The sequence below is a fragment of the Chinchilla lanigera genome, unplaced genomic scaffold (assembly GCF_000276665.1).
Source record: "Chinchilla lanigera isolate Chin_1 unplaced genomic scaffold, ChiLan1.0 scaffold00055, whole genome shotgun sequence".
Lineage (NCBI taxonomy): Eukaryota > Metazoa > Chordata > Mammalia > Rodentia > Chinchillidae > Chinchilla > Chinchilla lanigera.
In genome coordinates this window covers 14,331,851-14,356,421 of record NW_004955456.1, presented here as the reverse complement: position 1 = coordinate 14,356,421, position 24,571 = coordinate 14,331,851, and the positions used below count along the sequence as shown (strand labels likewise).

Here is a 24,571-nt window from a genome sequence, read left to right as displayed (position 1 = left end):
TGGGAGGCCTTGAAAGCCAGCGCTGAGTACTCTCCACGCTGCGATTTTCGGAAGGGGTCGGGTCTCGGGCGTCGCCAGGCAGCCGCGTCTCCCAGAGTCGCGCGCAGTGACGTACGCGGCGCGTGGTGACGCGCACGCGGCGCGGTGCACGCTGGGATATTTAAGTCTTCTCCGCGGCGCGGAGCCGCGATGTCTCCGGCGGCTGCAGCAGCTGGAGGAGGCGAGCGGCGGCGGCCCATAGCGAGTGCCAGGGACGGCCGTCTCCGTGGTCGCGGCTGCGGCGGGCCGGCCGGGACGGCGGTGCTCGGCCTGTCGCTGCTTGGCCTCGTGCTGTACCTGGTGCCCGCGGCGGCGGCGCTGGCCTGGCTGGCCGTGGGGGCTACCGCGGCCTGGTGGGGACTGAGTCGCGAGCCCCGAGGTTCGCGCGCCCTGTCCTCGTTCGTGCGGAACGCGCGGCGCCACCGAGCGTTGCTCGCCTCGCCTCCGGCCAAGTCGGCAGTGAACGGAAGCCTCTTAGAGCCGAGGACCCCGCTAGAAGGACCCGACCCCGCCGAGCTGCTCCTTATGGGCAGTTACCTGGGCAAGCCTGGCCCGCCGCAGCCCACCCCCGCGCTGGAGCGCAGGGACTCGCGGGAGAGGCCCGGCCTCCCGCAGCCCGCCCGCACCCCAGCGCCCGCCCCCGCCGCCCGGCGCGCCCACCACGTTTACCCCTCTCTCCCCACCCCTCTCCACCGACCTTCCCGGAGGCCTTCCCACCGGTAAGATGCACCGATCTTCCCAGATCTTCCCTGCGGGGAGGCTGGCTGAAGACGTGACTTCTAAATCCGATTTCTTTCCTGGATTCCAAAGTGGATTCTGTGTGGTTTTAACCTCTTAAAGGAAATCTTGGTGTGTGTCAGGCTTCACCTGCACTCGTCTAGCTCTTTCAGTGAGAAGTATTGCCAAAACCCTACCTTCCAGTTCTGTTCTGTTTTGTTTTGAGTCAGAGTCTCCATCATGTAGTCCAGGCGGTCCTTCAACTCACTAAATTGGCCAGCCTGGGCTCAAAATTGTGATCCTCCTGCCTCAGCCTCCAAGTATGGGATTACAGGCAGGAGCCACCACGCCCTACTCTGCGGTTCTTAGAAATACCTGATAGTTCAGTCTACATTTAGCGGAATGCTTAACTATTAATATCTCTGCTTCCGGTGAAAATGTATTTTGGAGTTTAATAATATAGTATGTTTGACTACATTTTTATCTTTGGATCAGTAAGAGAAATTATATCCACAGAGCTCAAAGAGGTGTCCCAGGAAATATTTCTTTGATTGAAAAAAGACTCGATGATAGAGCTGATGGAGTTAGACACATTTGCTTGTAGTCCCAAGAGCTGAACAATACAAGAGAATGTAAAAAATTGTGAAAACGTTAGGCTCTTGGTTAATATGTTTAGTTAAGAAAGTGAACTAGGGTTGAAAATACTCCACTTTAAATACATATTATGATTTAGCATAAACAAGTAAAAAAAATTCTTGAAAACTCCCTCTCAGCACACGTCACCATCTCCTTTTCTCCCACAGTACTTGTGTGACCAAGGTTTTCAATTTCCCTGTGGATTCACTGATAGAGACAGCTGTTAAGCAGCTGCCACTTTCTGCCCTTAGATGGAATAGGGGAAAGTTGCCATAAAACTATGTTCTGTTTTGCTTAGAAAGATTTAAGCTTGCTAGCTCTTCAGCCATTTACATTTTCTGGCATTCTTTTAAGTTTCTGTGGTTCCATGATGCATCTCCCCTTCTCTGTAGGGATTACGGGACTTTGTCCAGTCGGTTTGTAATAACACCTCGAAGACGTTATCCCATCCAGCAAGCCCAGTATTCCTTACTGGGGGTCTTGCCCACAGTGTGCTGGAATGGTTGTCATAAGAAGCCGGTGCTGTCTGCTCGAAACTCAAGGATGGTGTGTAGCCCAGTGACTGTGAGGATTGCACCTCCAGACAGCAAACCATCGCAGGCTGCAATGTGAGTATTGTTGGAAGAATCCTCCCTCTTTGTGTCTATTCTTCTACACCCCTTTCTCTGACAAAACAGCTGCAGCACACACACACAAAGGAAGTAGCTGCTTATTTGAATGAGAATTCCCAAATTCTAGTAAAACCTTCTTTTATTTTTGGCCCTTGGCAGCGGGTTTTCATTGCTAATGGAAATTTTTGTGAGTGTTATATTTTTGCCCACTTGTTGGCTTCTGGTGACTTAAGTCTGTGCCGTGAGGCCTGGTGATTGCTATATCTCACTGTTAGAATGCTGTCTTTCATTGCAGGCCCGAGCAGATAATCAACTCAGCACTGTCCTCACCATCAAGTAATACCCCAGACCCATGTTCAAAGGAGACGGTACTGAATGCCCTCAGAGAGCGGAGGAAAAGGACAGTGGAGGAAGAAGACCAAATATTCGTTGATGGCCAGGAAAATAAAAGAAGGTAACAGGCCCAGCAGAACACTAAATGAATCTCTGGTGTGGACTACTGAGCATTTGTTACAATGTGTGTCATTCCCAAAAAGATAAGTAAGCCAACCCCAGTGTGTGAGCCTTCATGAGAACCCTTTTTGACTTTCGTGGAAGAGCCTGGTAGTAAGGATTTGAATGCTAATCACCTCCTAAAGCATAGTGTAGGTACATTTTATAATGTTTGTTTTCCATAAGTAGCAGAGATAAGCTGACAGCTCTTAGCCATGTTGGCGTCCTGCTTAGATCAAAATGTATCAAATTTTATTGTTGAGAATGAATGTTCAGAGGCTTCCCTTCACAATGTTGTGTTGTTCTCTGCTGAAGGAAGTATGTGTCAAGGAAGAGTGAAAACTAGAGTATGGTAGATTTATCAGTGCTGAGCGTACTTTCCTTATTTAGGTTATAGGATAACTTAATGAAAACAGAGTAAAAGGTTTCCTGAGTCTAGAGAGGAGGCTGAAGCAGCTTTCTGAGGGGGTCAGTTAAGGATTCTACTAGTGGCTGTTTTTTATTTGTTTTTGACAAGGATTGAACCCAGGGCCTGGTGCATGATAGGCAAAATACCACTAAACTACATTCCCAATCCTCCACTTATGTTGTAATTCGTCAAATGTTAATTGAGCGCCCCCCCCCCCCCTGGTGTGCCAGGCTGTGATTCAGATGGATGGGGCAGTGCACAAGACAATCCCTGACCTTGTGGGTGTCTTTTGAGGGAGACAGGCAATTTTTTTAAAAAGATGAACAAGGTGATTACAGATTGTAAGTGTGTGGAGGTGGGAGACAGCAGTAGAGGACAGTGAGAAGAGGGCTTCCTTTTAAAAGTGGTCAAGGAAGAGTTCTCCAAGGAGACAAAGGAGCCCCAGAACTGGAAAATATAACCATCATCTCCACTGCCTAGACTACATTGTTTATGTCCGAAGTTTCAGAGTTGACCTTGATACTGTAGATGACAAAATGAAATGAGGGACATGTCTGTAAATGCACGTGTGTTTGTGAGACGTAGGACAATCAGGTAATGATAAGTAAAGGGGGGAAGTACAGTTGTGGCAGGTGAGCAGCTAAGCAGAGGGGCAGGCGGTGGGGAGGACATGACAGCCTCAAGGTCCACATAGGTTTCTCGTGTTCTCTGAGGTGATAGTTTTTCTCCACCCTTGTGTACTTACAGCCAAGCACTCGGTGGTATTCCCCTAAGCAGTGTACTGCATACATGTTCTTCTAATGTGTGATAGGTAGTTTTTCCCTAACACACTTGGCATATTACCCGCTGGGACAGTGAGATGTGTGGATTGGTCTCTAATTTTTTTCTTGATTTGGGAGGTATTAATTTTGTGATTATAATACTCTACTATGACGTTAACAAATAAGAAAACCGATGTGTTTGAAAGGTCTTGAAATATTTTCTTACTGTTCTTATTACCAGGGCAGTCTTAGATATGATTTATGGTTCAGAAGTCTGGGGATTTGAAACACAGAGGTGGTATAGCTCTCAGAAGTAGAAGAATATACCTTAGGCAGGGGAAGTCACGTTATCTCATTAAGAAGGTTTTGATTTATCTAGGCGCCACGATAGCAGTGGAAGTGGACATTCGGCATTTGAGCCCCTGGTGGCCAATGGAGTCCCCGCATCTTTTGTGCCTAAGTAAGTTTGAGTCCTTTTGGATGAAGTAGCAACTTCGGGAAAGGGGTATTATCACAGCTGTTGTCCTGTAGATTTTCCTCTTTACTTTTTTCCTTGCTTAATTAATTCAGGTTAATATCTTTGGAATCAGGGCAGAATGTCTTAAGTAACTTGCCACAATTAACTGTCTAGGTCCATTTTACATTTTTTGCATTAATATAAATGAAATGCCCTCAGGTGGAATAAGAGTGTTTGTAAATGTATTTGATACCCAAGTATTCAATCAGAAGAGTTGCGAGGCTTATGCAGTAGATGAAATGCAATGTGAAAACCAAGATGAATAATGTTAAATTTCTACATTTGAGTTTAAAACACTCCGGAGGAGGCACTGGATGGAAGGGCAAGTGGCTCAGGGATGTGTGTGAAAACACTTAGGGTAGCACCTGTTTACTTTGCTGCCAGAACAACAAAGTCTATGTTACTGATGGTAGTATGTGGACTAGTCTATGCTTTTAGAAGACAAACTGGAAAGCTGGTAGCAGTCATCCCGCTTTCTATAGTCTGGACTGACCGGGAGCGTTGGGAGTCCGTTCATTGTACTGCACTCCAAGAAGTGCTGACACAAACTCAAACTCATTCCCAAACGACCAAGGTGTTGAGGGGACTTGGAGGCTGGAGAGTGAGGAGGGTTTGAAGGTGCGGAAGGACTAGGCCGGAGAACAGCCCCGAGGGAAGTAAGGAAAGCAAGGCTAATAATAGTCCTTCAAGGGCAAAGGACTGTCACGTGAGAGCCAAGCTAACCTGCTTGATTGGCTCCAGATAAGATCTGGGTGACAGCTAAAGAAATAGATCTTAACGCAGTAGAGACCAGGTCAGTCTGGGAGACGGCGTGTGCTGACTGTGTTGTGGCAGTCAGCATGGAGGACTGTCCTGCAGGAAGGCTGCATGGGGAGTTTCTGTTTCTGTTGGAGGCTTCAAAACAAGGGTTGCTTCCTCTTAACTCCTAATTTTTTAAAAACAACTTCATTACTGGTATAGCTGATAAACAATAAACTACCTGTTGGAAGTGCAGACGGTGTGAAGTTTCACCGTGTATGCGCCTGTGAAGCCGTCACTGGCACCAGCACATGGGACACATGCATTCTCAGTGTTCTCTCTCCCTCCAGGCCCACCTGACCCCCACGTGCATTTTTTAGACTGTGCTATACATGGAGTCACATTTAAGTATCTGGCTCTCTCTACTGACTTTCTCCCATAATTTAGCCAGATGGTTAGTGCAAATTCAGAGCGGTATTCTCTTTTCTTATGGTTCACTCAGAAACCCCATCCTGGGCTTTTTAACCAGGATGACACTTTCAGGAACGCTGTCATCACCAAAATGTACAATAGATATTGTGAAATAGGAAGAAAATGTTCAAGTGAGGGGGGAACTAAGGAGGGGAGAGGCGGGAAAGAAAGGGAAAAGGAAAAAATGGAAACAAAGCTTTTGTAAATAAGGAGGGAAAGGGGTTAAAGGAAAGAGAAGGAGAAAAAAAGAATCAAGATATATCATGTACAGGGCCAGGGATATAGCTCAGTGGCACAAGCGCCTGTCTGGCAAGCACAAGGTCCTGAGTTCGATTCCCGTACCCCCCCCACCCCCCCCCAAAAAAAGATCATGTACAGGTACAAATTCCCTATAATGTTACCATCCTGTGTATCTAAAAAGTACTGGCAAAGTTTTTAAAAGCAAGAACACTACCATCAGTAACACATTGCACTTTCCCCTTCTGTTAGGCCTGGGACCTTGAAGCGAGGTCTTACTTCCCAGAATTCAGATGACCACTTGAATAAGCGCTCACGTACATCTTCTGTGAGCTCCTTGACAAGCACATGCACAGGTGGTATCCTCAGTTCCAGCCGAAACGCCATCACCAGCTCCTATAGCTCCACCCGAGGCCTCACACAGGTACAGTAGCAGCTCTGTGTGGGGGCGTGGGTTCCTGGCACCATTAACTGATAAGCAAATGAATACTGACCACTGGGGCTAGGGATTTAGCTCAGCGGCACAGCGCCTACCTGGCAAGCACAAGGTCGTGAGTTCGATTCCCGGTACCGGAAAAAAAAACAAAAAAAGAAAAAAAAAAAAAATACTGACCACCTTCTCTCTGATGCTGGGATTGTCTCTAAGCTAACCAAACACACAAAGCCTTAAATAATAATTAAAATAAAACATTGACCAGGGGAGTTCAATAGAAAGCTCAGAAGTACAGTGGTACCTTGGATTGCGAGCTTGTTGTACTGTTTTAGGAAAGCTGGTTGTGGTTGTGTCTGGGTAGGGAGGATGGCTGTGGACACATTTGTCACCTGATACAGACTTTGTGAACAGAAACAAAATTTTGCTGCAAACTGAATTGTCTGGAAACAAGCGTTCGTGAACCAGGGTATTACTGTAGCACTGTTACTGCAGATACATGGACAAGGAAGAACAATTCAATAAATGGTATTAATTAAATTGAAAAGGTTGATTGAATCTGGGTAACAGGTCATAGAAGAGAGCCTATAAGTGTGTAGAATTAAGTGCAAAACTTCAAGCAAGTCATAGTTCAAGGTGGTCATGACAGTACATGCCTATAATTCCAGCACTTGGGAAGCTGAGTCAGGAGGATCTTGAGTTCTAGGCCTGCCTGGACTAAGTGACACTTTGTCTCAGAAACAAGGCATAATTCTTGTTTAGAAAGGGGATTATAGTGTAGTATAGGGAAGAGAAAAGGCTTTGCTGCCAGAAAGCTTGGGTATAAATCTTACCTCTCACACTTAGTAGCTGTAGGGTCTTGGGTGGATAAATTGCTTAAATTCTTTTTCCTCATTTGGAAGGATTGTTGCAGTCACTGAAGGTAATGTTTAAAAGGTGCTCCTTCCAGTGCCTGTCAGTAGTGGGTGCTCTGTTGTAGCTGGAAAAGAGGGTGGTGGCTACATGGAGTAAGAGTGGGAGGGGAGAACATTCTGAGACAAGTCCTTCCGTCTGTGGCAGCCATGCTCCTGGAGGACAGCAGCCCGAGTCACTGCGGCTGTGGAGGGAGCAGCGAGGGTTTTAGTACCAGCTTTGGCTTTGATGCTTCCTCTCTGTGAGGCCCTGTGCTAAGCCCTCTCCGTGCATTTCTGCAGTCTCCACGGCAGCCCTACTGAGTACACACTTATCCCTGTGTTTTCAGTCTTTTTATTACATAAGGTCTCATATGTACGCAAAAACGGAGAAAACAGCATAATGAACATCCATTCTTAATCTTGTTCCATCAGTTCTAATTTGCTTTTGCTCTTACGTTTTAAAGCAAATTGCAGCTGGGCATGGTGGCGCATGCCTGTAATCCCAGCACTTGGGAGGCTGAGGCAGGAGACCAGCCTGGGCTACAAAGTGAGCTCAAGGCCAGCCTGAACTGCATAGAGAGACCCTGTCTCAAAAAGACCAAAAGAAAAAAAAAGCAAATTGCAAACATTTCATTTTATCTATAGGTACTACATTGTATTTTTAATGGTTAAAAACTTACTTTTTAACATTAATCATAGTATCGTTACCCCTCTTAAGCAGTAACTCTTCAGTAGTTTATGTTACTCTATGGTCAAGTTCCCCTAATTACTCAAAATTACCATACATTTGTCCCTTAGGCTTTTTAAATCTATAATGCTTCTAACTTCCCTTTCTTTATGCTTTTGAAAAAAAAAAAAAGGTCATTTTCTTGCACAGAATTTCCCTTTCTAAACTTAGTTTACATCACTGTGGTGTCATTTAACCCATACTCTCTCCCCTGATTCCCATGTGAATGAACCCTCAGCCATGCTTAGATTCAAGTTCAGTTCTTTGGGCAGAGTACTTACAGGTGGTGCTGTGCGTTTTCCTATTGTGTCACAACAGGAGTGTTGTATCCAGCAAGGGGCCTGGGGGTAGGGGTCCCCTGTAGCAACTGTCCACCTCTCTTCAGGTCCTTGCCCTCATTCTGGCAAAGAATGAAGTGGGGCTCTTAGGGGCTGGGGATTTAGCTCAGCGGCAGAAGCGCCTGCCTGGCAAGCGCAAGGTCGTGAGTTCGGTTCCCGGTACCGGAGAAAAACCAAAAAAAAAAAAAAAAAAAAAAAGTGGGGCTCTTAGCAAAAAATAGGGAAGTGAAGACTGATAAAATGTACAGTGACAGTTTATTTAAAGTATGGCAAATGTAAAGAAAGCAGAAGAGCTCTCAGCAGCAGAGAGAGCTGTAAGAGGTGAGTTTGAGGTATACTTCATCCTTCTGGGGCAAGCTGGATTCTAAAAATTACTTGTTTCACTGGTTGGTGTGGTATAAGTCAGTCAGGGTCTGAGCCTTTGTTTCTGGGAAGGGGACAAGGTCAGCATACAGTAAATGTGAGTAAAACTTTCATAAGGATACGGTAGGGTCCATCTCAAGTACTTGGTATAAAGAAAAGCATGTGATGGTCTTACAATGTTAGTCATCAGGTTTTGCCCTGTGTTTTTTCTGTTTCCCAGTAATCTGCCCCTATACGAGGCAAGTGATATGCGACTTCCCACATCAGTGGTGTGCATGTTGGCTGCCAGGTTCAGTGTTGTCAGTGTGATCTGCTCATTGTCATTGTCACATGCTCTTTATTCAGCAGGCGTGTCGTCTTTCCATGGGTGCCTCGTTGTTGTGGGATGCAGCGTGGAGATACTCCGAGTCTTCATTCCCTCTGTGCTTACGAACTGAAGTGTGTGGGGGAACCATAGTGAAAGGGTGTGGATGGCCCAGCCCATGCCAGGGGGACCGGTAGGGTTTTTGCTGCTGCTTGTCTTTATGAACTTCTGAATTCTTGTAAATATTTCACATTCTCGATACATTGCAGTTTTGTTTGGGTGATTTTGAAGATTAAACATAGAGCCTTTGTCCTGAACTACATTCTTTTTTTATTGGTTTTTTTAAAAATTCCTATTTTATTCCTTTTTATACAACCCTTTTTTATTTTTTGAGAGGGTCTCACTTTTTCCTAGCATTTGGCTTGAACCCTGTCAGCCTCCTGCCTCAGCCTCCCAGAATGGTGGGAATATAGGTGTGTGCCACCACGCCCAGCTCCTTCTTTAAATTTTTAAAAAATTTTTATTGGTTCACTTTTGATATAGATACTGATCACATTCATCATAGGGAGTTTGTACCTGTACATGATAGATCTTTATTCTTTTTTTTTTCCCGTTTCCTCCCCTCCCTCTCAGCCCTTCTTCCGGTCCTTGTTCACAGAAACTTTGTTGCCTCTTTTTCTTTTATTCTCCCTTACTCCTTCCCATTTGAATATTTTCTTCCTACTTTGCAATATCTGTGATCCATTTTGGATCTTACACACTGAGACAAAGTCCTGCTCACTTACTACATTGCCCAAGCTGGGTTCATGTTTGTAGTGCCTTTGCCTGCATCTCCCAGGGTGCGAGGGTTGTAGATGTGCCTCACCACACCAGACTGTGCAGTTCTTTTTGATATGTGAACTTTTTCGGTTCAGGCTGGTAAGAGCAATTTCAGACAGGCTCCTGTATTCCTTTGTTTAGACTCTAGCAGTCTTTGATAGTTATATCGCTTTTTGCTGCTCTCTTCCCAGAATCCATCTTGTATAGTTTCCAGCCCAGAGGGGAGTTGGTGGTTTCTTCAAATAGCCGTGGTTTCTTCCAGAGGAAATGGTATTAAAGATACAGTCTAGGTTCTAGCAGAGAGAGATATACAGACCTCCAAGAAAGAAGAATCTAAATCATTATTTGTAATGATATTTCAAATTCAGATTTAGGATGGCAGGATTTTTATGTAAAATTTCTTTGACTTTATATTTTTATATATTAGCTAAAAATGTTGATTCATAATTACTTGATTGATGCTGGTACACAATTACAAAATAATATCAATGTCATTATTAATAGTAAGGCTTTTGTCATTTGTGTTATACTAAGTCTGAATACTAGGGATATACAGTCAAAATACTGTATCTTGGAGGAATCTGAATTAAATCGCTTGGTTACACCACTGTGTTTATCTACACTGAGGTTTATGAATTCAGTATTTTAAGACTTTACAGATCTCTTTTTCATTTTAATTTAGGATGATTTAATTCCAAACTAAATTATTCCAGAAAAACATACCAAGACAAGATACACTTGGAGAAATCCAGTTTATATCCCTTTCCATTTCACATTATTCTTCCTCTCCTATCAGTGTGTCTCTTTAAACCTGTTAGGGCTTGTATCTGGATGTTCCTCCAAAGCCTCATGCAGGGCTTTTTCAGAGGTGGCTGAATCTGGAGTGTGTGACACTGGGATTAAGTGTGTGTGTGTGTGTGTGTGTGTGTGTGTGTGTGTGTGTTTACTAAGTTAGTCCACTGATTGATTGGTTTAGCATGGTTCTGGGTGTGAGTGATCCCGCCCTAAGGGCAGGTAACTGGATAAAATATAAGGGAGAGCAAGAGGGCTCTTGTCCACTTATTGCTTGCTGTGTATTGCTGCTGCAGTTTTATCTTCTGCTCTTTGATGTCCCTCTGCTATGCCACCCTGCCCTGGAGCCAACCAGTTATGGACTGAAACCTTCTCTCTGTGACCCAAAATGAATCTTTCCTCCGTTAACTTTGGGTGTCAGGATTTTGTCTCCGCAGTGAGAAAAGCAACTAAGACAGAATAAAACTTCAGACACTTACAGTAGTAAGCAGCATGTGCACATTTAAACCTTGCCTCTTAATAGGTACTGGAGATCACTCCATAGCGGTATATATATAGAAATCTGTTTTCTTACAACTGCGTGGTCCGTCAAGTCCTCTGCTGAGAAATGCTGGGTTGTCTTAAGTCTTGTGCTGTTACACACCATGCTGCTAAGACTATTTCCCCTCTTCTGTCATTTCCTACTTGGCAGCTGCACTTCAGGAGTAGAATCCTGGAAGTCAGATTCCCAGGTCAGAGGTGAGATGAATGTGAAATCTTGCTTCCCCTCCAGAGAGAGTTCAGGTTGATATGTTTGAGAGTGTCGCGGTTGTCATAGCTTGGGGTCGTTCCCATGAAGAGTAGTATCTAATTCTCCTCTCCTGAGTGACTTTGATCACCTTTTCATACATTTATTGATTATTTTCATTTCTCTTGCCCCTACTCTTACTAGTTCATATCTTTTGCATCTTTCTGAAGGGCTACTTGTCTTTTCTCATTTTCAAGAGCTTTAATATATTAGAAAACCTATTCCAAACGAAGCTTTAAATGCAGAGTTGAAACCACAGAAGAATCAGAAGATACAGGGTTCTTGAGCGTTGCTGGTGGGAGCATCAGTTGTCCTATTTAGCAGGACTCAGTTGCATTAGAGGAGCTCATGCCCTTTTAGTCAGCGGCTTTATGTTTAGAAAGTTCTCCCACATGTACTGAGAGAAGCACAGGACATGGATAATAACATTAGTGGAAGCTTGGAAACAGTAATTATGTACTTTCTCAAGGACCTGGTTGAATAACAGTATTTCTCTAAGATTGAAGTATTACTTGAAGGACTACTATAGGAAGGCGACTTAATAGGTACTCCTGTGATCTCAGAAATTTATAGAAGTAGGCATGGCGCATGTGTATAATTTCACCGGCTTGGGAGGCCAAGATAGGAGGATTGCAAATTCAAGGCCAGCCTTGGGCAACTTAGTGAGACCTTACCTCAGAATTCAAAAAATTATAAGAGGCCTGGAGATGTAGCTCAGAACTATAGAAAACAGTGTGAAGAACTGTGTGCATAGTGACCTGTTTGAGCTGCTGGTTTCTTCAGTGTGTGTGTATGTGACTGTGACATTCTCTTCCCTTTTCATCTGTAATGTTTTAATGGGCACAGACTGATTCTTATAGAATACAGTGTATTAGAAACCAGTGTAACATGCCATTTTCCAATACATGGCGAAATGTATTTGTCCCTTCTGTGTTTATTAACCATTCCACTACCTCTGTAGACTCTTTTATTTTACTTCTGTAATTATTACTGGCAGATGACTCTTTTTAGCGGTATTTCTTTCTCTTTTATTTTGTTTTTTGTTTTGTGACAGGGTCTCATTATTTAGTTCAGGCTGGCCTCTTAACTTGCTGAGATCCTCCTGCATCAGCCTAGCAAGTACTGGAATTAGAGGCGAGCACCACCACCCCTGGCTTTTCAAGGGTCTTTTCTTCATAAAGATTTTTTTTTCCCCGGACTGGGAATTGAACCTAGGGCCTTGCACACACTAGGCAAGTGCTGTACCGCTAAGCTACATCCCCAGCCTTTCTTCATAAAGATTTTCTTAATTATTTAAAAAGGAACTATGTGCAGTGATGCATAGACTACAGAGTGACTTCATAGGTTAGGTCCTCAGTTGTCTTGAAGCTTAGTACTGTCTCTTTTGACTTCTAGCTGCGGAAGAGGAGTGGACCCCCTTCCTCGCCCTTCTCTAGCCCTGCCTCCTCCCGCTCCCAGACCCCAGAGAGGCCAGCCAAGAAGACAAGGTGATCAGCATCTCCTCCTCTTAACCATTTGCTGAAGGGCGAGTGAGAGGAGAGGAAAGGGGGACGTGGACCCAGCTCTGGTCTGTGTGTGACTCGGATCTGTAGGTCCAAGCACTCAAGTGCTTGAGAAGGGCAGCGAACGGCCCGGAACTGCCTCCTGCCCCACAGAGGCCCTGCACGGGCCTCCTCCTCCAGCGGGGTGGCTGAGGCACAGGGTGGATCATGTCTGCGGGTGGGTGCCCTCTGTCCGTGGCACTCTGGTGTCTCGTGGCACTGCAGCTCCACTCCCTGAGGGGTCACGTCTGCGCCTAGAACTCTCAGGATTTGGCAGACGGTAAGTTTTTGAAGGTTATGTTTTACACTTGTTTTAAGACAAGAGCTTTCTCCCTGGCCTCCCTGAGGTGCTCCCTTCATTTCTGCAGAATTTTCTTTTGGCCTTTTTTTGTCCTAACATACAGATAAGTCATGGTCATTCTAGGCATTGGCCCCTCAGTAGTGAGGAGAGTATAAGGCACTATTTATCCAGTGCTCAGGTCCGAAAGTCTTTCTGAACTAAATTCTGCCTTTCAAAATCCCTGCAGAGAAGAGGAGGCGTGTCATCATGCCAGTTCTTCGACTCCACTGGTGACAGACAAGGAGTCCCAGGGAGAAAGGGGTGAGCTGATGAGCAGCAGAACGGCTGGCGGTGCTTGGGGGTTGGGGAATGAGGAATACAGGTTCTTGCCAGTGAAAACGGGCTGGAGCAGCACTGTTGTGGGTGTGGTGGGTGCAGAGAACTCCTGCCCTGCCAAGGTCTTGGTGGGAGAAGACAGCATGGCAGTGACTGGGTCAGCGAGGTCTGTGAGCAGTCCAGGGTGGTGCTACCCGGGAAACAGCTGGATGCACACATTTGGGGCTGTTTTCCTTTATTTCCTCTTGACTCTTGGAAGTAATCTTGCAAAAGTGTCCAGGAACCCCAGCTGTGGGAGAGAACCTTCTCAGGATGCCCAGTGACAACTCTGTTAAAAACCGGCCTGAAAGCCAGGCGTGGTGGCGCACGCCTGTAATTCCAGCACTTGGGAGGCTGAGGCAAGAGGATCGCTGTGAGTTCAGGGCCAGCCTGGCCTTCAAAGTGAGCTCAAGGCCAGCCTAAACTACACAGCAAGACCCTGTCTCAAAAACACAAAACACCAGTGGGTAGACAAAACTCCACTCCTGGGAGTAGGAAGGAAGCCAGCACCTCTGTTTCTCTTCAGTTGCGGAGACAACCACCTGCAAACAGCAGAGCTTGTGGACGTCCCCATCTCCACCTGGCAGCTCTGGGCGGCGGAAACGCAAGATTCAGCTGCTGCCCTGCAGGCGAGGGGACCGGCTGACACTGGTACATTCTGCCTGTCGCCCTCTGCACAGTCCTCTGGGGAAGGCTGGATACAGGTTTCTCGCTTTTGCCGGCATTAGCCTGACCAGTCCCTCTTCTTGCCGGCAGCCTCCCCCGCCCGAGCTCGGCTATTCCGTCACTGCGGAAGACCTGGACCTGGAGAAGAAGGCTTCACTGCAGTTTTTCAACAAAGTCTTGGAGGACAAAGCCAGTAAGAAATGCAGATTGGTGGCGCGCTCCAGAGGGGTTTGCTGCACTCCACTCCTTCGGTTTGATGGGAAAGGGTTTTTCCTGGGTCTGAAGCTCACAGGAACCTGGGGGGTCAGACGAGCCCCAGAGCTTCCCGCACTGTCTGGAAAGAGTCCCAAGTGAGGCGGGGGTTTCATCTCATCCTTCTCCCTAGATGCTGCCTCAAACTCCATCACTGAGAGCCCGGTCAGCACGCCGCCTTCGTTCACTTTCTCCCTGCCTGCGGCGGTGCCTGCATCCTCCTCAGCAGCATCCCTGCCAGCGCCGGGCACAAACCCCCTGCTGGAGAGCTTGAAGAACATGCAGAGAGCCCCGGGCTCTCCGTCCTTCCCAGGTGAGCGCAGCACCTCTGAGCAGGTGCTGAGCCGGGCCTGTGTGACGCTGGCATTCGGGAGGGAACTGGGGTTGTTTGTGGGTTCAGACTTCCTCTGCTTTTAGAGCCCTGTGAGTGGCAAAAGTTTTGCTGCTTCCAAATTCTGTATTAGAAAATGCGAGGGATGGCATCCTGCCACACAGAAATAAAGCTGGGGAGGGTGGCTTGAGTTTGGCTTGTGGTTTGCAGCCCGGATCCCTGGCTGCTGTTGTCACCTGTGAAATGAGAATGACACAGCCCTCGTCGGGTGTCTGCCCATGTGAGTATGGCAGTGCCCTTAGCGCCTAGGCCGCAGGCCTGTACGCCACATGCCAAAGCTCTGCCCCTGCGCTTTGCTAGAGCGTGTGCTGCAGAGGTGTTCCACCTCTCCAGGGCTCATGGTTGGAGCTCTGCACTTGGCACTTCATTGGTAAAGGTGGGAGGTTCATCTTTGCTAGGCGGCTAAGAGGCATCTAGGTGAGTGCCTGGGTTTCTGAGGATTCACTTCCCTTCATCCTCACACAGCATCGCCCCAATTAGGCTCTGCTCACGTCTGTCTGTCTGTCTGTCTGTAACTAGGAATGCCTCCTTGATGGCCTTTGTAGGTCTGCGGCACAGACTTGGTCAGTTTCCCAACTGGCTTTTGGATCCCCGCACAGCGGTGGCTCTTGGAGGGCACAGACTGTAGCACGCCACCCAGGGAGGTCTTCACAACTCACCTTCCTCCCTCTTCTTGCAGAACCTGCTGCAGTGGTGGCCTGTGTGGCCCCTACACCTCCGAAAACACCCAGCCTCTTGGCGCCTCTTGCTTCTTCCCTGTCAGGACCCCTGCCAGCCACCTCTTCTGACACGAAACCCACAGCCACCCTCCTGGCCCCGGCCCCTGCTGTCTCTACAGCCCCAGCCACCGACACCAAGCCACCTGCAGCCCCTCAGGCTGAGACACCTGCCAAGGCCCCCGCATCCCCGGGCCCGGCTCCTGCGCCCAAGCAGAGCACACCGTTTGAGATGCTGAGCCCCCCGCCTTCCAGCCCTGCCACCCCTGCCGCTGCACCCAGCCCGTCTTCCGCTTCTCCCATGTTCAAGCCCATTTTTGAGCCACCACCTAAAGTCGAGAGTGAAGGCCCCTTGCCGTCTGGCTCCTCCCTGGCAGCCACCGCCACCTCCAGCGCCACCCTCCCCACCACGACCAGCACTGCGACCCCGACCTTCAAGCCCATCTTTGGCAGCTTGGGGCAGCCTGCATCCCTGCCCTTGTCAGCTCCGTTCTTTAAGGCCACAGCTGCTCCGGTCCCTGCTGCAGCCACAGCCACCCCTGCCTTCCCTCCCCTGGCTACTGCCACCTCCACGGTGGCTTCTGTCACCACAGCCAGCACCTCTGCAGACTCCGCGCTGAAGCTTCCTTTCAGCTTCGAGGTGAAAAGCAGGGCCAGCACCCTGAGCAGCACGACTAGCACCACTGCCTCCACCGCTCAGCCTTTCCTCTTTGGGGCCTCCCCGGCCGGTGCGGCCAGCTTTACTCCATCCGTAACCTCCATGTTCCAGTTCGACAAGTCCCCTGCCGTGCCCGCAAGCACGGCCGTCACCAGCTTTGGCCAGTCCCTTCCCAGCACCGCTCAGACAGCCGCCAGCAGCAGCAGCAGCAGCACTGCTGGCTTTGGTGGCTTTGGCAGCACCCTCACCGCCCTGGCCCCGGCCACCACCAGCCAGTCCACACTGACATTCAGCCACACGACCACCCCAGCATTCAACATTCCCTTCGGCTCGGCCGCCAAGCCCCCTGTCCCCCCGCCACCGTACCCAGGGGCCAACCCCCAGCCCACGTTTGGGGCCACGGATGGCCAGCAGCAGGGCTCTGCCGCGCCAGCCCTGCCCCCCGGCTTCGGCAGCTCCTTCACCTTTGGGAACTCTGCGGCCCCGGCCCCGGCCCCGGCCCCGCCTCCGCCTGCCTTTGGCAGCTCTGTGCACTCAGCTTTTGGCAGCTTGAGAGCTGCAGCCTCTGCGTTCGGCACCCCGGCCAGCACACAGCAAGCCTTTGGCAGCAGCACGGCCGTCTTCTCCTTCAGTGCGGTGACTACCGCGGGCTTCGGAGCTACCACGCAGACCGCCAGCAGCGGGACCAGTGGGGCTGTGTTCAGCAGCTCCGCGCCATCCCCGTTCACCTTTGGGCCATCGGGGGCCACGGCTGGCAGCAGTGGGGGCTTCAGGCTCGGGGTGGCTGCCCTGGGCACCAGCTCCACCTCTGGAGCCTTCAGCTTCGGAGCTGGACAGAGTGGGACCACAGGCGCCGGAGCCCCCTTTGGCGGGGCTCTCACTCAGAGCACCCTGGGCACGGCCAGCCAGAGCATACCGTTCACCTTCAGCGCGGGCGCCGTGGCCGAGAGCAAGCCTGTGTTCGGAGGTGAGGGGGGCTGGCTGGGCCAGGCGGCGCGGCGTGTGTGTCTGTGCGTGTGTGTAGCAAGGCTTTGGAGAGGCCACTGTGGGTGACACGGTCCAGGAGCAGCTTCCTGAGCACGGAACACTTAGGCGGGGAGGACTTTGTGGCGCGGGGCCTGGCAGCGCAGGGTGAGAGCAGCACGAGCACTCGAGGGACAGCCTGGGCCCGAGCTGTGTGACAGCCGGGAAGCCAGGCCCGGCCGGAGGTGTACAGGGGAGAAAAGGTGCGGAGGAGGCTGGCGAGCAGAAAGATCTTAGTTGCCGTAGTGAAGGGGAACTTGGGTCTCAGAGCAGGGCGGTCTCAGCAGAGCATGCAGGACGACGCGCTGAGGGAGGGCCTCTTGAAACTTACTTTGGGTAGCGAGAAACGAACAGGAGTGAGTGAAATAGGGCTGCCAGGCGCTCTTTCGGGCTGCGAAACTGGGGATAAATGTCAAACGAGGCCATTGCGGTGCTCTCCCCGCGACTGCTGAGGCGGGTCCCTCATGCGAGCTGCGCGGAGCCCCCACACGCACAGCAGAGGCGGCAGGGGTCACGGGCACAGCTCTGGAACCGCGAGCCACATGTACTTGTGGGAGCAGAGTGGGTCCTGGTGTGCCGGGAGTGACCGTGGGAGGTAGCAGAGGTGGGCTGAGGATGGTGAGCTGCCCTGGCAGATGCTGAAGGCGCCCTGGGCAGGGGAGAGTCAGCACGGTGCACAGTGAGGCAGCGGTGACGCGCTGGAGGTGAATGAGTCCCAGGAGCTGGGGGTGTAGAAGAGGAAGGCAGCGGCACTGGGAAGCAGAGAAGATCCCTGCCCTCTGGCCCAGGAGCCACGAGGCAGCTGGAGGTGCACCAGGCGAGGGGCCGCACGGTGAGGTGGGAGGGGCTGCAGCTGGGTGAGGGAGCTCGCAGTTAGGCTGCTATGTAGGGTGCAGAGCGGACGTCCTGGAGCTGCTGAACTATGGGCCGCTCGCTCACCAGCCTGACTCTCCTCTGCCCTCTCCCAGGCACCGCCACACCCACCTTTGGACAGAGCACCCCGAACCCTGGCATGGGCACAACGGGCAGCAGCCTTTCTTTCGGGACACCCTCAACACCCGCCCAGGGCTTCGCGGGAGTCACGCCTTTCGGTGAGTGCGGGGTGTGAGGTGGGGCACGGGTTCCTGGCCCTCAGGCCTGTGGTGATTGGACTGAGGGTCTGAACGGCAGAGCCCAAAGAGGAGCCCTGTGGGTAGCCGTGCCAGGCACGCTTGGGAAGCCAAGTGAATGCAGTCTCTGGGCCTTGCTCGGCTTGTGGAGGGACTTTGCGTCTTGCTGAGCCCCACCTGTGTGGACCTGCAGCGCCATAGGGAAGCCTTGCTGCTGCTGTCGGCCTGCGTTTCAGAGCTTTGTTCTCGGGGAACAGCTGCCCTGACGAGACCTTGTCAACCTTTCTAGGATCAGCGGCCCCTTCCTTTTCCATTGGTGCGGGATCCAAGACCCCAGGGGCTCGACAGCGACTGCAGGCCCGAAGGCAGCACACCAGAAAGAAATAGCCTCTGTTGCTTGTCCCTGTTCCCCCAACCTCTCACCCACATCTGGACCTCAGCACCTGCTAGGAAGAGCCTCTGCCCCTTCGAGTTCCGTACAGCAAACCTCGCCCAGATCCCTGGCTTCAGCCTCCAGACATACGGCAGCCCAGGGGCCCTCTCCCTCCAGAGGAAGCAGGTGGGAGGGGCCTGGGCAGAAGCCCGCTGCGTTACTTGAACAGTTGCTCTGGTGAGGCTGGAGAACTAAAGAAACATCTGTACATAACGTCCACTCCCCCGACTCGTTTAGTGCCCAGCTTAGCCAGGCGCCTCCTCCCACCTTCTCCCCGAGCGCCCTCTCGTGGAGGGTGCAGTGCACCCGCCTGGGTCTCCCATGCTTTGGATGGGTTGAGGAAAATGGATCTTCCCTAAGCTTTACCTGTTTGGCTTGGCTATAAGAAGTGGTTCTCCTCCTCTGGTCCCTTTAGGGGACTCTCTTTCCTCATTTCTTGCTGCTTTGTCCCTCACTGGTTCCCTGCAGGATTTGCTCATTTTTAAATGACCTTGAACCTAGCTTTGCCTTGGAGACCCCAGTGGGTGCTGCTCCTGCTGTTCCACTTCCTCCTGCCAAGTCTGAGGTGGCTTCACCTCCAGTCCTCTGTCAGTTTGGCCCCTAAAAGCTTGGTGGCTCAAGACTGTTAGCCTGGCAGAGCCGGGGGTGAACCTTTCACTCCGAGCGCAGCTCCTGGAGCAGGCAGGATGCTCCCCGCTTTCAGCTGCCTCCCTGCCCTCTGGCCTCCCGGCCTGCATCTGCCTCTCTGGGATCGCACGTCCCAAGCCTTGTCCTGTGTTACTGTCTGACGCTGTCTGTTGCTCTTTGAATCGAGTTTGGAGGAAGAATTGAATTGTATGTGTGGCGGCATGTTGGTAGTGCCGGACCTAACTGTCTCAAGTCTTCTGGGCCTGGTTAATGGAATGTGGAAAGTGGCACCACTTGATGGCCACAGTGCTGACTTCTGAATTTTGCAATGGTTTTGACTTTAAGGGCTGGCAGCCCGGGGGATGGGGTCAGGGGACGCAAGACCTCCCCTCCACCGTTCTCCCGCTTACCTGGTCTCACTGCAGGCGAGACCACCCCGGCCAGGCAGGAGACCCATGCTGTCGAAGCGCACGGTGCAGTCACAGTCGCCCCCAGCAGGGTCTCCTCCAGCCTGCTCCGCTCCCAGACCCCCCAGGCCCCAGCGCCTCGCTGCCACGCCCATCCTCTTTGGGAGAAGTATGAATGCGTGTGTCTAAATTAAAAGAAAAATATTTAAACATTTTTTAACAAAATAAAAATTTATTTTTGTATTTAAGCTAAATTGCCTTTTAAATTCCTTCAAGCTTGGTTCATTGAGGTGGTTAAGTATAAACGCTATGGACTAGAGATTAGCCGTATAGTTAAGTTATGCCTGTGTGGAGAAGGGGCCCCCTCGCTCCCGAGGAACTGGAGCTCCTTCCGGATTATGTAAACTTAATCCTCATTTTATAAATAATGTGACGTAGCTGTAACTAGTCCCCTCCCCCTTAGTGACTGAGGTTGAATGTGGGAGGAGCGCAAGGCCCAGACCTGTCAGGGTGAGCGCGCCTGGCCTTGCATCGGGGCCCCTGGCTGTGGGTGCTGAGCCAGCTACCGTGCTCCCGGGTGGGCCTGCAGCGTGAGCGAGGACGCGCATGGCACAGGCACAGGAGGCTGGCGCTTCCCGTTACAGATGAGATTTGGTTTGTCGGGGCTAGTTGGCATTTTTAGTATGAATGTGAGATTTTTCTCTTTGCTTATGTCATGAGAATAAACTGTGATCCATCATAGACCTTGTCCTGTCTTTTGTGTGGGCAGCACTTGTCACCAGTAAGGACACAGCCCTGGGGAGGGACCCACAGGCCAGGACACCACTGTCCGCAGCTAGGCGCGCCGCCAGGCAGTTTCCCTCGCAGATCCCACGCTGTGGCCCGGTGCTCAGTGTGCATCCTGCAGCTCACCACCCGCCACCTGCTGCGTGCCCTCGCCGGCCGCTGCTTTCCGCCGCCTCTTCCTCTTTGGCACTGGGCTGGACACAGGTTCTGGTGCTGGCTGTTCAGCCAGTGAGGCTGAGCTGCAGGGCAAGGGTGGGGGTCAGGTGAGCTCCAGCTGCCCCCATCTCCCAAGCAGGCCTTGCCCCCGACGCCTCACCTGGGCACCTCTGTGCGTTCGATCACAGCAATGAAAAAGCCACTGGTGAGCGTGGTCTCCGGGGAGGCTCGGAGGCAGTGTTCAGCCCCTGGAAAGGTGCCTCGGCCTCGGTGTGGCCAGGAGGGCAGGACGGGCGCGAGCCTGCGGAGGGAGAGGACTCAGCCTGCACTGGGCAGCAGAGCTCCCTCCGCCGTCCGAGCCCTGCCTGGGGCATGCATTACCGGAAGGCCCCCGAGCTCTGCTGCAGGGCCTCCTGGACCACATCCTCGTTCTCCTCCGGGCACAGGGAGCAGGTAGAGTAGACAAGGCGCTGCAGCGCAGGGAAAGCGAGTGCATGGCGCAGAGCTCGAAGCTGGAACGCGGCCAGGGCACACAGCCGCTCCTTGCTGGGCGGCTCCGCCCCAGGCTCCTCCAGCCGCCGGCCCAGCATGCCTGTGGAGGGTCGCACTGTGCAAAAGCCGCGCAGACCTGCGTTCCCAGCGGGAGCCCCAGCCTCACAGGCGGGGCCATTTGCCCGAAGTCCCGCGGCCAACTTGAGTCCCAGCTGGGGCTGAACAAGCAACCCTCTGATCTAGGCTGCAGCCCCACGGCCAACCTCCGCATCTCACCAGAGCCACTGCAGGAGGGATCCAGCAGGATATACTGGACCCGCCTGTAGCGTGTGTCCGAGGGTGACACTGCCAGGAAGTCCTCCTCAGCCAACTCGCAGCAAGAGACCCCAGCGCGGGCCAGCAGAGTGGCCATAGATGCCAGCCGCTTGGCGTCCAGGTCAAAGGCAAAGATCTTCCTGGGGGAGAGGGCAGAGCCGGGGTGGGCAGAACGTACAGGGCACCCAAGGGAGCCCACATCTCTGGCACGTCCCACACCGAGACATACGTTAAGTCAGGACACGCAGGAAATACTACTAAATACCTACATACTAAATACCAACTGGCCTGTCGTCAAGCATGAAGTGATGAGGGACATCTCACCTGCAGCTCCCACGAAGCTTAGCTTGGGCCAGCCCCGCTGTCCTCAGCCTCTGTTCCCTACTAAACACCCCCTATGCTCCCTGCAGAGCCGAGGATCAGGCCTCACCCCTCCCTTCTCCTGTCCCAAGGTGGCCCTCACCCCTGGTTCTTCAGAACAGCCGCCAGGTGACTGGTCTTGTTGCCTGGGGCAGCACAGGCGTCGATGACGTGGGAGCCAGGTGGTGGGGCCAGCAGCATGGCGGGGAGGCAGCTGGCCTGGCAGGGCGGGAGCACAGCAGGAGGTGAACAGAGCCGGGGTGGGGGTGGGGCACATGCATCCCCTTCCCGCCCGTCCTCCCTACCTTGTCCTGCAGGATGAGGTGACCTGCCCGGTACAGTGGGTGTTCATGCAGATCTGTTTGCGCAGGAAACACCAGCAGCTCAGGCAACAAGGGATCCAGAGCAAAGTACTTCCCCTTGAGGGCCCGCAGGTCTTCAAGGCTTCCAGAGAACACAAACCATTAACTCAACATTTTCTGGTTTCCTCCACACCAGGCCCCGCTTTTCTCATTTTACAAGCAATACTTAAGCTTGCTATAGCTGGTATAGCACGTGCCTGCAATCTGAACCAAAGCAGGAAGCTCACAAGCTAAAGCCCAGTGTGGACTTAAAGAAGTAAGCTGAGAGTGGTGGTGCAGGCCTAGAATGCCAACACTGGAGGCTGAAAGAGGATCACTGTGAGTTTGAGGCCAGCCAGCCTGAACTACCCAAAACCAAAACACAGTAAGTAAATTCAAACGGGCTATGCAGGGGTGGGGCGGTGGGGCCCAGTGGTAAGATGTTAGCTCTGCATGTACCAGGCCCCAAGGTTTAAATCCTCAGCGCGGCAAAGAAGTACAATGAAAAACAGCGGGGAAGTCAGTCTAAGACAATGGTCTCTGGCCAGACTAGCTGGATTCAGGATCCCAGCCCTCCCACGTCCCGGCAGCAGGAGCCCCACCTGCGCTTCTGTGCCATGGGAGGGATCGGATGAAGGGGGCTTCTTCAACACACCTGGCACAAACGAAGCAGTGGGACGCATCTGCCAGCAGGTGCTCACCGTTACCGGAAGCACCACCTCAGGGCAGGCAAGAGCGGCACCGCAGCGGCCGAGGTCCCTACAGCTCTGCAAGCTCTGCGCATCACGCCCAGCAGCCTGACCAAGCCCCGAGGCTGCACGTCAACCTCCACTCCACTCCACCGGGCCCAGGAGCCAGCGTTCCAGAGGCAGGAGGAGGAAGAGGGGAGGGAGGGAGCACAGGCAGCGCTCAGAGGCAGCAAGGGACAAAACAGGAAGAGGAGAGGCCAGAGGAAGAGCTGCAGCAGGCAGAGGGAGGAGGCTGGCAACAGCCAAGGTCTCCATGAAGTGAGCAGTCAACAGCCGCTTTTAGAGTTTTTTACAAATGAAAAACAGATTCCTCTTTGAAGTTTTTCACATTATCTGTTGTGGAACTTTGTGGTTTTTCCCGTATTTTTTAGTACATATTTGCAGTGCCTACGGATTTCATTCAAGGTGGGGAGTGAGGAGGGCAGCCAGGAAGGGTGCTGAGCTCGCTCACCTGGAAGCCCGACCCTGGTAGGAGAAACCCTGCCTCTTGAAATAATCCACCGCATCGTCGGGGGAGGTCTTCAGTGTGTTCACCCGCACGAAGCGAGGCACCTGGGAGGCTAGGATGCAACGGGGCACTGAGCGGGCGGGAACACCGACCCTTTCCTCTTAGAGCCTGACGGCTGGCACCCTCCCCAGGCCCCGCAGTTCCCTCCAGCTCACCTGAGCCCGGCCTGGACCCCACTTCCAACAGGTCCTCGTTCCTGCTCACACCCCGGTGAACCTTGAGCCGAGCCAACTCAGCCTTGAGCCTGGCCTGGTGACGGCCCAGGAGTGGCTTCCACCGGCCCCCGCCCCATCGAAAGCCCTTTCCCAGCAACAACTCATACACGAGCACCTGCGGAGGGAGAAACAAAGACAAAATAAGCCAGCCCTAGGCATTCACCCCTTGGCACGCTGCAGAGTGCCGGAACTAGCAGGGTTAAAGAGACCCTACCAGGTGCCACAGTCCCTGCTGCATGAACACTGCAAGTAAGGGCAGATACGCCTGGACCCTTTGTCCAAGCCGCTCACCGGCAGAGCCCCGGCCTTCAACTCCGTTCCTTGCCAAAATACCCCTTCCATTTCCTTAGTCTCTCCCACTGCTTTTTTTTTTCTTTTTCTTCTCTGGGCATGGAGCTGGAGATTGAAACCAGGACTTTCACACTGAGCAACATCCTCAGCCCTTTTTAATTTTTTTATCCTTAGCCAGGATCTCGCGAAGTCCCTAAACTGACGGAGCGGGGTTCTATCTTGAGATCCTCCTGTCTCAGCCTCAACCTCCCAAAGTGCTGAGATTGTTTACAGGCACGATCCACCGCGCCCGGCTTTCTGTTCCATTTACTCCTTTACGCAAGGCCTGAAGTTAAAGCAAATTCATTGGAATCAATGCATAACCCAGTGAGAGGCTGCGACACCGCCCCGCCTCGCCCTTCACCTTGGCCAGGTGCGGCCGCAGCTTCTTCTCGGCGCGGAGGAGGCCGGCGCTGGCGATCACGGCGTCCAGCACGGCGGAGTAGCGCTGCGTCTCGCACACCAGCGCGTACAGCTGCTTCACGTTCTGCGCCGCCGAAGGGAGGGAGACACGCTGAGCGGGGCCCGACGTGGACACCCTCTGGCCGACCTCGGGCCCCGGAACCCCACCTTTCCTGCGTCCAGCCCTGTTACCTGGAATTTGCTGGCGTACACCAGCCCCTTGAGCGAGCCCTGGCGGTTTTCCACCCCCGCCAGTACCGTCGCTGCGGCCGCATACACCGCCATGTTCCCGCGCCCATGCGCACTTACGGCGCTGTCGCAAAGCACAGCAAGCTTTGTGGCCGCGCCGCACGCTCTT

At 52.0% G+C, this 24,571-nt stretch overlaps 2 protein-coding genes across 3 annotated transcripts in view; one reads left to right on the top strand and one right to left on the bottom strand.

The window, feature by feature from the left end:
- The window catches only part of LOC102029710 (nuclear envelope pore membrane protein POM 121C), a 44,761-nt gene extending 24,461 nt beyond the window's left edge, over window positions 1-20,300 (top strand). The window contains exons 1-13 of one of the 2 annotated variants that reach the window (XM_005396787.2): window positions 139-758; window positions 1,785-2,000; window positions 2,299-2,457; window positions 4,045-4,125; window positions 5,881-6,052; window positions 12,477-12,568; window positions 13,150-13,223; window positions 13,804-13,928; window positions 14,034-14,136; window positions 14,329-14,508; window positions 15,266-16,927; window positions 17,952-18,074; window positions 18,382-20,300. In XM_005396787.2, coding sequence (XP_005396844.1) covers window positions 190-758; window positions 1,785-2,000; window positions 2,299-2,457; window positions 4,045-4,125; window positions 5,881-6,052; window positions 12,477-12,568; window positions 13,150-13,223; window positions 13,804-13,928; window positions 14,034-14,136; window positions 14,329-14,508; window positions 15,266-16,927; window positions 17,952-18,074; window positions 18,382-18,479 — 3,654 coding nt within the window. In that variant the 5' untranslated portion in view covers window positions 139-189 and the 3' untranslated portion in view covers window positions 18,480-20,300. Of the gene's footprint in view, window positions 1-138; window positions 759-1,784; window positions 2,001-2,298; window positions 2,458-4,044; window positions 4,126-5,880; window positions 6,053-12,476; window positions 12,569-13,149; window positions 13,224-13,803; window positions 13,929-14,033; window positions 14,137-14,328; window positions 14,509-15,265; window positions 16,928-17,951; window positions 18,075-18,381 lie in introns of those variants that run through there. The other variant, XM_005396788.2, reaches the window with a different exon arrangement.
- On the bottom strand, window positions 19,772-24,532 carry Nsun5 (NOP2/Sun domain family, member 5). Its single transcript, XM_005396790.2, has 10 exons — window positions 24,406-24,532; window positions 24,176-24,298; window positions 23,422-23,596; window positions 23,210-23,318; window positions 21,974-22,112; window positions 21,772-21,887; window positions 21,270-21,448; window positions 20,883-21,093; window positions 20,662-20,802; window positions 19,772-20,584 (listed from the first exon to the last, which is right to left on the bottom strand). The coding sequence occupies exons 1-10, from the start codon at window positions 24,496-24,498 to the stop codon at window positions 20,449-20,451; spliced, it is 1,422 nt and encodes a 473-aa protein (XP_005396847.1). The 5' UTR covers window positions 24,499-24,532; the 3' UTR covers window positions 19,772-20,448.
- Window positions 24,533-24,571: the final 39 nt, after the last annotated feature.

Bases quoted from the DNA above. Each gene is read 5' to 3' on its own strand.
- Nsun5 (XM_005396790.2), bottom strand. From the start codon at position 24,498: ATGGCGGTGTATGCGGCCGCAGCGACGGTACTGGCGGGGGTGGAAAAC. The intron at 24,299-24,405 runs GTAACAGGGCTG...TCGGCGGCGCAG, and splicing joins TGTACGCCAGCAAATTCCAG to AACGTGAAGCAGCTGTACGC. The intron at 21,094-21,269 runs GTGAGATGCGGA...GACCCTCCACAG, and splicing joins TCCCTCCTGCAGTGGCTCTG to GCATGCTGGGCCGGCGGCTG.